The following is a 12,011-nucleotide window of genomic DNA, read 5'->3' as shown; positions in this document are numbered from 1 at the left end:
TCACATCGACTGCCAACGTTCATAGCGCCTCGGCACTTTCTCTGACGAGTTTGCGCACGCGCTTCTTGAATGCGGGATCTGAAGGTTATTATTTAGCTCACTGCGCTTCCGAATCTGCAGACAGCACCGGCCACTTACAATCTTCTCTAAGTTCGCGGGCAGCATCGATATTGGCAGGCGAATCAGGGTTCGGGGATGAGAGCATTGCAATGACGCTCAGCAGAATAGTTTCGGGGGAATGCACTGGGAGCCAACGCTCACTATCGCGATGTTAGTTCAGCTCTCGTCATGCATTAGACGGATAGTAAATAGTAAATCTCCGCATACCCGGCGTCCTCATAACCGTACTTGTCTTCGCCAGGAGGGTGAAGAATACTTATGCAGACGTTTCCATCTTGATAAACTATCGAAACAGTCAATCGCTAACGTCGAATGATCGTCCATTTCACAGGGTTCATACCATTTGGGTGCCACATCGCCGTCTCGAACCTCATTTTTGGAGGTTGAAGAGGATAGTCCTCAGGGAAGGATAGCCGTGCCTTGAAGAATCCGCCCTCGTATAAGGTGTCGTCCGGCCCTATCAAGAGAACCTCCCACTGGTAAATGTTGTCCTCTAATAGACCTGCAGATATGCCTATAGTTGTCGAAGTCAGCAGTGAACCTCCAACATCCAACACAGGACCAGTTGGAAGCAAGAACGACTAACCAGGAATACCGTTCCGTGATATTTCACGAAGTTGGCGCCGCAATATAGTTTCGGACGGTTTCGTAGCCATGATTTGATATTGATTCTCACCTACGGATCTCTCGGCGAGCGAAATCCTATAAATCTATTGTGCTAAAAAAGCAATACAATGAAGGTGTTTGCGGTTCAAGAGGATCTGAATGAAATTGTAATAAAGGTCGCGTGGAAGTGAGTCGCGCGTAACGAACCGATTTGAGGCGCGGCGGAAGAGTCACTGCAAAAAGACTTTGGACAGCAACCACCGCAACTAGGCAAGCCACTGCACTATGTATCCTTAGTCTCATTTTTTTCTCACTGCAACAATCGAATAATGTATCAAACTTCCACTAAATCCGGTCATTCAGTAGTGAGGAATGGCAAGACTTTCGCTGCCAGTCAGTCATATTACAAAGGCAAGAGAGCCAAAATTCTGTAAAGAAATACTATCCAAATCCGCCGCAATATGTCCTATCTACAACCTTATAACTTTTAATCCTTCACCAATGCGTCACAAAACAGTGAATAGTCAGTATCAAACCTTTTAATTTCTATGCCCTAATCGATTTGAAATCCGTCTCCTTCACTTTACCAGAGCCAATTAAGCCCGCGCCAGCTTCCAAGAACACTGCCTTGACAGCATCCTTCTCTTTAGCACCACTAAGCTTGTCCGCAAAGTCTACAAGTTCAGTATCATCGATTTTTTCCAGGATTAGGTCAACGTCATCAAGAGTGGAATCAATAATAGAGGCTGAAGCCACGCCGTCCACAAAGTAGTTGGCGTCCTTAACTGCGGCCTTGACAAGTCTGCGGTTTTTCTTCTTGGCATTCTTTGCAGACTCTTTAGCCTTCTTGGAGTTCAGCTTTTCCTCTTTGGAACGCTCCTCTTCCTCCTTGCGCCGGCGCTCCTCTTCTTCCTTAGCCTTCCTTGCCTCCTCAGCAGCCTTACGCGTATCGGCCTCACGTTCCCACTTTCGTTGCTCCTTAGCCTTTCGCTCGGCTTCCTTGAACATTTTGACTCGCGGGTCCACCGACAAGCAGTCATCAACTAGCTTTCTAAGCCTGGCCGTGTCCTCAGTCTTACGTTTCTGTCGTGCAGCCTTATTCTTGCGTTCAGTGTGACGCTTGTTGTCACGATTATCACTGTCGTCGGGGACATCCTCATCCAAATACTCGAAGGAACGCCATGAATCGAAGTTGTAGAAGAAATTGTAAAAAAAGTCAACATCCTCCTTTGTTGACTTTTCATTGCCGAGCTTTGGAACTGGATGTTTTTTAGAAAACCTTCCCTCCGACTCGAACACAAGACCCCAATCCTTGTAAAAACTGCCTCTAGATTTCCGACCAGGAGGCTGCACATCAGCAGCTTCATCGACTGAGTCAAACTGGCGTCGCTTGACAGGGTCGGACAAGATCTCCATTGCTAGTTTATGTGAGCCAACTTGTAGTTGAGCAGAACAATCACACAAACACTGCTTACCTTTTTGGATGCACTTAAAGAAGCCATCGTCGTCAATGCTACCGGACGCAGCCTTTTTGTCAGGATGATGCTTAAGCACTTTCTTTCGATCTGCATCAGTAAACAAGTTAGCATTCGTAGAAACTGAGTTCGAAGCATTTGCGTCCATACGGGCCCGTCGAATCTGCTCATCCGTAGCTCTATGTCTGTACTTTGACAAGCCCAAAACCTTGTAATGATCTTGTCCCTATGTAATTGTAAGCTTATGATGCGGAGTCTGCAATTGCGCATTATACAAACCTTCCAATCCTTTGGATCCCGACTCAGCATAATAGGATCCTCTGCCTCCTCGTCCTCGGAGACAGACTCTTCCTCGACATTCTTGACATTTATCTGGGCTTGGATTCGCTCATCCTCAGACCAGGTCCGCCCGCGGAGAGCACGACGCGCATGCGAAAGATACTGAGGGCCGACTGGCTCGATGGCACGGAGAGTAAACGCTATACACAATCTCAGTCAGCCAGTGCTTGTCCAATTCCGTCACCAATGGTTCCTCACCCGACAAATGGCTATAACTGACAAACGGGTCCTTATCTGCACGATCTGCGGGAAGAGGGGGTAATATTGTAGCAGCCATGTCGTTCGATAATTGGATGCTGGCTGTTGTTTTGGTCGTCCAGCCTAAATTTTTCTTTACCAAGAGATGCTCGAGTGGAGTCACAGTTGATCGGCAGTTAAACCGTAACACTCATTGGAGGGAAAATGGCAGAAATCGCAACACGGCAATGGTATTGGTGCATAACCGCCATAACAGAATCCAACGGATGACCATTGAACGCGTCCCCGGCAGTCGCATCGCGTCTTTAAGCTGACAAAATCTCATTTTCGCATTTCAGATTTTAAGTTCCACTCAACCAACTTTTGTCCTGAATTTGAGGCCTTTCCCTTTTTGGACTAGCTTTGACCGCACAGGTACCTTAAGCCGGAGAAAATTTCAAACGCCCACGTGAGAACTTAAGGTGCCAAACATGACTAACCAACAATACTAAGACGCGTCGCCCAAATTGGTAGCACGTCTAATGATCTGATCCATGTTAGAAGCCGATGATGACGAGTACCGGTTAGCAGCGGATTGTTTTGGGTGGCATAGTACAAACAGTGCGAGACAGTATCTTTCAATCATTTACTTCACCTCTATCCCATCTGGTCCCCATCACTTTCTCTCCTGCTCTCCAGAAGTCAATTAACATAGACCCGCACGTAGAATCGTCGTTTAGCCAAGTATTCATCTGATTCCCAAATTGTACAACGTCATTGTAATCACTGAATTGGTCAGGCCAATATACCTCTCCATCTGCCAACAAGTCCATACGTAGCGGCACCATATCCAATAATGCTAGCTAAGAAGGCAAAACCAGTGCCGACGGCATCCGCTGCGTAGGCCGATTGCGCGTCAAACTGAGGGGAATGGCAGTCATGGAACGTAGTTCTCAGGGCCGTAAAAGCAGCTCCCGTACAACTAACTGATGCTACATAGAGAGCCACTACTGTACTCTCTTCCCACGCCCTCTTTGTCAGATTACCGTGACTATCATTCGTAACGTCGAATTCCTTAATTTATTGTATACAAAGAATTTGCGATCAAGGTCGTCTAGTGAAAGGTCCCTATCATAAGCCAAAGACTGTACATCTCCAGTGGCGTAGGATTATGTTTAGGTGTCCTAGCTAATAGTGATGCCAAGAGCAACACCACGAATGGTAGATAGCAGTACCAACTCACTAAGAATGTAAGCGACCCCATCTGATGTGTGGTAGTTTAGGATTCCAAATTGTCGACTTAAAGGAGATCATATAGGAGGAAAAGAAAGGAGCGCAAAAAATAAGTGGAACGTGCGCCGCATGCCATGCCATTTCCGCTCTGCGGACTTACAGTATGTAAATTATGCGACATAATTTGGCAACGTTCTACAGAATGGCCGTTAGTAGTGTGCTGCCTAGCGTTTCGGATCATTGGCTCCGTTATTTATTTAGTACGGAGAAGAGGGCTCGTCACGAACAAAATAGGTGCTATCAACCAGCCAGAGCCAAGCGTTCGAGTGGTGGTTAGGGTTCTGGAGAGCCCAAAACCGATTCTTTGTCTGGGTTTCGCTGTTCCCCAAACATGATTTTGACGTCTCCGGCAATCACACGGCCGGCACCGCAGCTGCCCTTGTGCTCGGAAATACGCTGCGCAAATGCCAGTCCGCTGTTCGTTGTCGCTTCTAAAGTCAAAATGTCTCGATGGACTGTTTGCGATGACCGAGCTGTGTACAACACGACCTCTGTGTGGGACAAGAGAAGGTCCATCATCCATCCTTGACCTCTCTGAGATCCTCCAGATCGAGTTCCTCAAGAAGTAGCTCACCATGGTTCATTTCTATCGAAACCCACTGCTATTGTTGTCGGCGCTCGTGTCTAACGCCCTTCTTCCCGCCATTGCAGACGCCAACCAGGATGTCTTCTCTCTGCAACAGCCTTCCGGCGCTCCTCCTCCAAAGACTTTGCCTCTGCGTCGCATCGAGTGGGGCCAGCTGAACTTCATCAGCACCACTGACACTCACGGTTGGCTTGCTGGTCATCTACTGCAGCCAAGTTATGCCGCTGACTGGGGCGACTACACATCATTTATCGAGCATATCAAAGAGACTGCAGATGAGAAAGGAGTTGACGTTATTGTCGTTGATGATGGCGATCAACATGACGGAAACGGTCTATCGGACGCGACATTCCCCACTGGCGAAGTTAGCCAAAAAATTTTGATGATGGCTCCGATAGATTTGATGAGCATTGGCAACCATGAGCTTTACCAATGCGAAGTTACTCAGCAGACGTATGATATGGTTGCCCCGCATTTTGATGGAAGATACCTTACTTCCAACGTCGAGATTATGCTGTCCAATGGATCGTGGGTTCACATTGGCCAACGATCCTATCGATTTACTACGAAGCATCAGGGTATAAATATCATGTCGTTCGGATTTCTTTTCGACTTTAAGCTCAACTGCAATAATTCTCGAGTTTCTGAAGTTGAGGATGTCGTTCAACAAGCATGGTTTCAGTCTGCCATTCGGGAACCTGGCATCGACATGTTCCTTGTTTTTGGCCACTATCCGATTAGGTTCTGGCCCGAGATGTGGGCCATTCATCGCGCCATTCGTGCCGTCCACAAGAGCATTCCGATTCAGTATTTTGGAGGGCATTCTCACGTTCGAGATTTTACTGTCTTGGACAGCCGTGCGTCGGCACTGCAGGCGGGAAGGTTTCTGGAGACTGTGGGATGGCTTAGCATTGAGGGCATCGAACCTGGAAAGTCCGAGGATTCCCCAGACTATGCCAAGCCATTGAAGTATTCACGCAGATATCTCGACTTCAACCCTTACTCGTTGAGTTTCCACGCGAATAAGACGCTTGGTCCTGATGGCACTTTCGGAACTGAGAATGGCAAGGCGATTTCTAAGATCATCGACAATTACCGCCAAGAACTTAACTTGACATATCCGTTTGGCTGCGTTCCGACAGACTATCTTCTCGAGAAGGCTAAGTATCCTGGTCCCAACAGTTTGCTGAGTCTCATGGAGGACCATGTTTTGCAGAACCTCATTAGCGATGACAAGACACTCCATGGTAATTCGAGGCTTATTTTCATTAATTCCGGCTCTCTACGGTATGATATGTACGGAGGTATCTTCACAGTCGACTCGGGCTACATCGTCTCTCCCTTTGACAACGCATGGCTCCACATCCCGTCCGTACCATACTCCATTGCAAAGAAGATTCTCGCGAAACTCAACGCATTGGACCATATTTTCATGGAATTAACGACTCCAATTTCTCGAACGATGACGGTCCGACAGCAGAATCTTGGAGATACGTTCGACATCAATGTTATGAATTCACTCCTTTCAACCATGTCAGGTCCAGATGACCAAGAAGATCTCAAGACCACAGGATACGTTACAATTGACGACTATGGCATGGATGGTGATGATACTCCGCACAAGCCGTATCCGTTGTACTATCTCCCGAATGCCATTACCACCGAAGATGCGTTCCCTTCTGACGGGTCGGAGCCCGACAGAGTCGATGTTGTTTTCTTGGACTTCATGAAGCCATTTTTGCTGGATGCTTTGGCGAGGATCGATAGTTCCACGCCAATGGAGGAATGGAAGATTTTGGAGTATGGTGGAAAGCCAGTCAAGGAGCTGATCAAGGACTACGTACGTGGGTGGGGCACTGAGTGCCTGAAAGACACAAGATAGTTCTCGTTTTCTACTTTGGTGACGTATTTCTTAATTCGGTGTTTTTGGAGATGATTAAGTGGGGCCGGAAAGGATTGTGTCCTTTTGCTAATGCATATGTTATTGAGGTGTCAGAATTTATGTGGAAAGAAGTGTGGGTTAGATATGATTTTGTGGCATGGTACACGCGGCATATACAATCATCTGACATGGCATATTTGGGCTTGAGATTGGCTTTTAAAATTATTTTACTGAATGTTTGATGTGTTTATTTTACATCTATATGTTGGTGTGGCTTCAAATAACACGTAAACTTTTATCTTCGCACGACACTAGACAATTACATGATACGCACTACTTGACAAGTAGCGTAAGACTCGAATATATATGTATAGCACATGATGAAAGACACAAACCCAAAGCAACATTATCTCACAATCACGGCTTATTTCATGGCAAGAGCCCGACGCTTATCTCTCTCCTCTGCAATGGTGAGCTTAATGCCCTTGCCCTTAGGCAAGCTGATGAGAGGCTTGTTGCCCTCGCCAATGACAAAAACGTTGGATAATCGGGTGGCGAAAGTGTTGTCCAGTGAGTCCTTGATATGAACGATGTCGAAGCCACCCTCGTGACGCTCACGGTGAGTGATGATACCAACACGGCCAATGTTACGGCCACCGGTGACAACGGCAAGGTTGCCTGTATCGAACTTGACGAAAGACTGGATTTTGCCGGTCTCGATGTCGATCTTGACAGTGTCGTTGACCTTGATGAGAGGATCGGGGTACCGAATGGTGCGACCGTCGTGTGTGACCAGGTAAGGGATTGCCTTCTTGCCCAGCTGGACCCGCTTAACCTTGCCGAGCTTGTAGGTGGCCTCATCTTCGGTGATACGGTGGATGGTGAATCGTCCCTTGACATCATACACGAGACGGAAGTGTTCGCCGGTCTTCTCAAGAGTGATCACATCCATGAAGCCAGCAGGGTAGGTGGAATCTGTACGGACCTTGCCGTCAACTTTGACAAGACGTTGATTCAAAATAGCCTTGACCTCACGACCATTCAGAGCGTATTTCAAGCGGTTTCGCAGGAAGATGATGAGAGGAAGTGACTCGCGTAACTTGTGGGGACCCGGGGATGGTCTCGGAGCCTACCAACAATCGTGAGCAACTCGTTCTCCACAATTCTAATTCTACAGAAGAAGGCAATCTCCAATTCGATTTTTTCTTCTCTTAATGTATATTCGCAATTTCATGGACCCACAAAATCATCGTATACTTACATAGGCACCAGACAACTTGTCGAGCAGCCAGTGCGATGGCGCTGCCAAGCGCTTCATGTGTTTCTTACTGGAAAGCAATTGACGTTAGCACCCATATCTTACTTCCAGAAGCTGATTCGTAATACGTACGGTCCTCTAGCCATATTGACGATGTGTTATGGTGTCGGTGGAAGATCGAAGAGATATCGAGACGGCAGAAAAACGTGAACGACCCGCTCAGAGTCCGCTTTGCGATGTGCCGCGCCCCAGTGCGTTGCCCTAAGGTTGTTGCGTCGGTATGTGTTGGGTGTTATGTATATAGTTTGCTTCGACATGGGGCTCACGAAAAGCAGTCACGGCCACAGCTGCCTATCAATATTTAGGCTCAAGCTCAATTCGGAGAGTGCTAACACTTTATCAGGGGCTTGTGGCAAATCATTCGTCGTACGGTGACTAACGGTTAGTCCCGACAATCAGGGTTAACCCTAACCCTGGCGGCCATATTTTTCGAATTTTTTCCTAACCCTGAAACCTTAAATTATTAGGTGTGGGAATGTTGTCATAAGTTATACAATTACATTAAATCTTGAATATAGAGCAGAGACAAACGAAGCGCAAACACGAAATCAATCAAAATATACTACATATCGGGCAGGCAATCCCAGACAGACGATACAGCCATCACTCAGGAGCCGTCGCTGCTTACGTCAAGTTCGAAGCTCTCTGGAAGTCTGCGATGAGACTTATATTTCTTAGCCATCAAGATCCTTTGTGTACGCATGGATGTAGCGCCAGGCTAAACGAGCGTCGCGATTAACTGGGACCTCCGACAAAATACGGGGAACCCATTCTTTGCCTAAAACGGAAATACGCTTAGCCTAATTAGAAAAGTAGGGTAATTTGATAGTAAGGTAGGGTAAAATTCTGCGGCCATAAATTTCATTTTCCCATAGTTAAGGACCAATGTACCCTATTAGTTTGCTGAGGCACTACATTATCAAATTTCTAGTGAGGAACAAAAGAATGCCATGATCTGGACTAGTAAATGTAATTGACATTTTATTTTGTTTTCTGCCTCATAACCGCAAGGGCGGTGATACTATTACACGGTTGGCATGGGCGGATACGATTGTCGGGACTAACCTTTAGTCACCATATGAGTTGATGACTGAACGAGCATATGGATGGAAGCATTATCGAACCATGAGGCTGCAAGTTACCGCTACGGTTTTCGATGTATACACACGGATGATGGCGTGAAGTGCTGCTTTATTAGTGTCACGCGAACAGAGTCAGGAACTAGATACACATTCTCCGAGCAAGTAGTTGCAAAATTTCATATATGCGCGATGCTCTAGATTCTGGAATGCTCAAATTCTTGCTATCGCGCTACGAGTGCATCCTTTTATGTCACACTTATAAGATAGAAATAAGAGAGATCCCAACTCATATTGCTGACTAACAGATACTTCTGAGCCGCATGACATACGGCTCCAAATTGGCTCTTTGAACCCCAGCCTTGATCACAATCTGATCACGCGTCACAGATAAATCACATCAACCTCCGCCTCAGCAGTTAGAGTCGGGACGCTGGGTTGCGAAGCCAAACGACATTTATAAAGGCGTCAGATTAGTCTTTGTTCTTGCGACGCAAAATCATTAGACCAATCGCTGAATCTTATCTTTGATTCGAATTGATTTTGTTCAATTCGGTATTTGTTTAGAGCATTTTGCAGGACGAAGCTTTCAGTCTCAGTGTGTGAAAATATTGAGGCCAACGAGACTGTAGACGCGAATCGGCAGCAAGCGTTGGACATCCTGAAAGAGAGAGCAAGAGAGTTCGGGATGTCTTTTTTTGGATTCGATCCATCCGCGAATCCCAGCACGCGGGAGAATAGATCGTCATTTTATGATGAGAACGGAGAGTATGTGTTTGTAACTTGCTGCCCGTTGGTTGCCACGACGGCTACGCGACAACCTCTGTGCAAAATTCTGGCGTGCTAAATGGAACCGCCATATAAGTGACGAATTTGTAACTGACTGTGGCTATAGCGCGGAATTTGAAGATACATATGACGGGCTGGCAGAAGACTTGGATCAAGACTACGACGAGTTAAACGATGAGACTTTTGGTGCATCTGCCGAACCTGTCGGTAAAGACTTTGATTTCTCTGCACAGACAGCCAAAGCTACTTCGGTGCTTGAAGAAGAGGAGAATATCGTGTTTTCTCGCCGAAGACAGCAGCAACATGAGTCAAGCCCAACCGAGCTGGTATCTCAATATAGTAGCACAGGGAGTGCGGATACGACAAGACTGGAACCGCAGATCTTTGACATTCCAGAGCTGAAACCGATGGCGTCGTTGTGGGAAGCGGATCTATCCACTGCACCAGCGGGTTCGTCACCATCTGCCATGGTTAGTATGTCGCCTGCCGGCCATATCTTGGCGCAGGTAAAGGGGCAGCAGCAGCAGCAGCAGCCAGAACCCAAGAGGTTATTGAGCCTGGAAGAGGTTGAAGCTCAGCTGTTGGCCGCTAGACGAGCACAGGTCCAATCCCAACAGCAGCAACAACAGCAGCAGTTGCCACCTCAACAGCTCCTGCCAGGTATGACACCGCTGCGAAGCCAGTCACAATTTCCACCTCCAGGGCAAGTTCCGCCAGTGCTACAGCGCTACGAACAGGTCACATCGGAAGTGCCCTCTGTAGGCTCACAGTTCAGTTTGTCGCCTTCGTTCGCGAATGGACCGATGCAGGCACCTTATGACCAACAACATCGACGGTTCCCAGAACCAGTATATGCTAATCGCGAGCCCATCCGCCAGCAGGTGCCGCCTTCAATACCAGGTCAGCGGCCGACGAGGGCGATCCCGCTGCAGCAGCAACAGGATTATTATCAGATGCTGCAACAGCAACAACAACAACAACAACAACAACAACAACAACAACAACAACAACAACAACAACAACAGCAGCAGCAGCAGCAGCAAGGGCAGAGACAACCTCCACCACCGATGCCGCAGCAAGGGCAACAGCCACCGGCAAAGTGGGTCCATACACGGGAAAACGCTGTAGGAGAAGAGACACCGGAGCAATCTGCGATAACGGAACAAGAAATGATGAAGGAACTGAAGGCGGCACGATTGTCTCGCTACAACGGGTTGATGACATCATCCGACAAGAATCATGTTACACGTATACAGCTGCAGCAGTTGGTGACAGAGGACCCGTTCACGGAGGATTTTTACTATCAAGTGTACACCGCCCTGCATGGGCCGCAGGATGGCCAGAGCGGAGTTAGCAACATTGAGATTGCGGAGAAATATTTGAATGAATACGGCAGGAGATCACGATATGGTCTGCGTCGACAGCAGGAAAGTATGCAGCGCTTGCAACAGCGGGCGATTGCGGCCGCGAAGGCTCATCCTAAGCATGAGCAGTATGTCGTCGAGGGTGCGCTGGGTAAGATTGCTTTTGCAACGGTGAAGGGACCGCGACGGATTTTGGACGTAGCGAAGAAGGCAGCAGAAGAGAGAGTGTAGTGAGCTCCGTGGAGATGGCAGGCAGTAGTTGGAATTGAAGCTTGGATTGGTTCTGTAGTATTGTTCGAGTAGCATTAATATTTGTTTGTCACGTGCTTTTTGGAGCCGAACAATCTTTTTTTGTGTTTGCAGTTATGAGTAGTGAGTAGTCAAGTCGGAGGTGCATGTTATAGGAGCCGACATAACAAATAGATGCTGACGAGTATTATTGTCAGCGGAAATTGACCCTGCATTGAGCTTGGACTTGGATCGCATGCAAACTGAGGTCATGCGTGCAATTGTGAGCCGCACCGGATACTGCAACACGCGGAGTTCAAATTCATCAACGGTACCCGCAGCCCGAGATTTAGTCTAATTTACCTTGCTAAACAGGGACCACGGAGCAACATAAAGTGCCCAGACTCTCTCTGAGAATTGATGCTCGGATGGCTAGAAGACTTAAGGTCAGCCATGCTAGAGCAAGAGGCTCTGCTCTCAGAGCATCAGTGTTTGTGTGACCTGGCCGAACAGCGACTGGCCGACTCAATTGTCAGGCTGCGGACCTAATGATCGAGCGCACAAACGTCGACTACATCATGTTCTAGGTCTCAGTTTGCGGTCCAGCGGGGGGTACGACTACGTGTTTACCACGTAACGTTGTTTTAGCAAGTATAATTTATTGTATTTACTTGAGAACTCATTACTTTTAGCGGAAACAGAAAAATAGCAGTTAACAAAGCCGTGCCCTACTCCGCTGTCAGAGCAGAATATAT

The 12,011-nt window shown here is 47.5% G+C and overlaps 5 protein-coding genes across 5 annotated transcripts; 2 read left to right on the top strand and 3 right to left on the bottom strand.

Moving 5' to 3' along the window:
* Positions 1 to 19: 19 nt before the first annotated feature.
* Positions 20 to 776, bottom strand: POJ06DRAFT_202215 (ubiquitin-conjugating enzyme/RWD-like protein; the record flags this gene model as incomplete). The annotated part of the gene is made up of 5 exons (XM_056185269.1): positions 20 to 78; positions 139 to 260; positions 328 to 422; positions 450 to 634; positions 707 to 776. 5 exons carry the CDS (start codon positions 774 to 776, stop codon positions 20 to 22), a joined length of 531 nt encoding a protein of 176 aa, XP_056041054.1.
* A 191-nt stretch (positions 777 to 967) lies between these two features.
* On the bottom strand, positions 968 to 3,161 carry POJ06DRAFT_35328 (DnaJ domain-containing protein). Its single transcript, XM_056190922.1, has 5 exons — positions 2,739 to 3,161; positions 2,481 to 2,680; positions 2,352 to 2,427; positions 2,202 to 2,291; positions 968 to 2,144 (listed from the first exon to the last, which is right to left on the bottom strand). The coding sequence occupies exons 1-5, from the start codon at positions 2,815 to 2,817 to the stop codon at positions 1,273 to 1,275; spliced, it is 1,317 nt and encodes a 438-aa protein (XP_056041053.1). The 5' UTR covers positions 2,818 to 3,161; the 3' UTR covers positions 968 to 1,272.
* A 1,216-nt stretch (positions 3,162 to 4,377) lies between these two features.
* Positions 4,378 to 6,721, top strand: POJ06DRAFT_261832 (Metallo-dependent phosphatase-like protein). The gene has a single exon (XM_056188673.1). It carries the CDS (start codon positions 4,586 to 4,588, stop codon positions 6,476 to 6,478), a length of 1,893 nt encoding a protein of 630 aa, XP_056041052.1. The 5' UTR covers positions 4,378 to 4,585; the 3' UTR covers positions 6,479 to 6,721.
* Positions 6,722 to 8,141, bottom strand: POJ06DRAFT_261829 (ribosomal family S4e-domain-containing protein). Its single transcript, XM_056188672.1, has 4 exons — positions 8,072 to 8,141; positions 7,869 to 8,014; positions 7,740 to 7,806; positions 6,722 to 7,607 (listed from the first exon to the last, which is right to left on the bottom strand). Exons 2-4 carry the CDS (start codon positions 7,880 to 7,882, stop codon positions 6,903 to 6,905), a joined length of 786 nt encoding a protein of 261 aa, XP_056041051.1. The 5' UTR covers positions 7,883 to 8,014; positions 8,072 to 8,141; the 3' UTR covers positions 6,722 to 6,902.
* Positions 8,142 to 9,306: 1,165 nt separating this feature from the next.
* POJ06DRAFT_215337 (topoisomerase II-associated protein PAT1) lies at positions 9,307 to 11,598 on the top strand. The gene is made up of 2 exons (XM_056185518.1): positions 9,307 to 9,643; positions 9,771 to 11,598. The coding sequence occupies exons 1-2, from the start codon at positions 9,564 to 9,566 to the stop codon at positions 11,257 to 11,259; spliced, it is 1,569 nt and encodes a 522-aa protein (XP_056041050.1). The 5' UTR covers positions 9,307 to 9,563; the 3' UTR covers positions 11,260 to 11,598.
* The last annotated feature ends 413 nt before the right edge of the window (positions 11,599 to 12,011 follow it).

This window comes from Lipomyces tetrasporus, assembly GCF_029532465.1.
Source record: "Lipomyces tetrasporus strain NRRL Y-64009 chromosome Unknown POJ06scaffold_11, whole genome shotgun sequence".
Lineage (NCBI taxonomy): Eukaryota > Fungi > Ascomycota > Lipomycetes > Lipomycetales > Lipomycetaceae > Lipomyces > Lipomyces tetrasporus.
The sequence above is the reverse complement of the archived record's forward strand: the minus strand, read 5'-3'. Positions and strand labels throughout refer to the sequence as shown.

What these genes read in the sequence shown, in the direction of transcription:
- POJ06DRAFT_35328 (XM_056190922.1), bottom strand. Translation starts at nt 2,817, where the DNA reads ATGGCTGCTACAATATTACCCCCTCTTCCCGCAGATCGTGCAGATAAG. An exon ending in GGGATCCAAAGGATTGGAAG is followed by an intron (nt 2,428 to 2,480) that starts GTTTGTATAATG and finishes ACAATTACATAG; the next exon opens with GGACAAGATCATTACAAGGT. An exon ending in CTTTAAGTGCATCCAAAAAG is followed by an intron (nt 2,145 to 2,201) that starts GTAAGCAGTGTT and finishes CACATAAACTAG; the next exon opens with CAATGGAGATCTTGTCCGAC.
- POJ06DRAFT_215337 (XM_056185518.1), top strand. Translation starts at nt 9,564, where the DNA reads ATGTCTTTTTTTGGATTCGATCCATCCGCGAATCCCAGCACGCGGGAG. An exon ending in TTTTATGATGAGAACGGAGA is followed by an intron (nt 9,644 to 9,770) that starts GTATGTGTTTGT and finishes CTGTGGCTATAG; the next exon opens with CGCGGAATTTGAAGATACAT.
- POJ06DRAFT_261829 (XM_056188672.1), bottom strand. An exon ending in ACAAGTTGTCTGGTGCCTAT is followed by an intron (nt 7,608 to 7,739) that starts GTAAGTATACGA and finishes GATTGTTGGTAG; the next exon opens with GCTCCGAGACCATCCCCGGG.
- POJ06DRAFT_261832 (XM_056188673.1), top strand. Translation starts at nt 4,586, where the DNA reads ATGGTTCATTTCTATCGAAACCCACTGCTATTGTTGTCGGCGCTCGTG.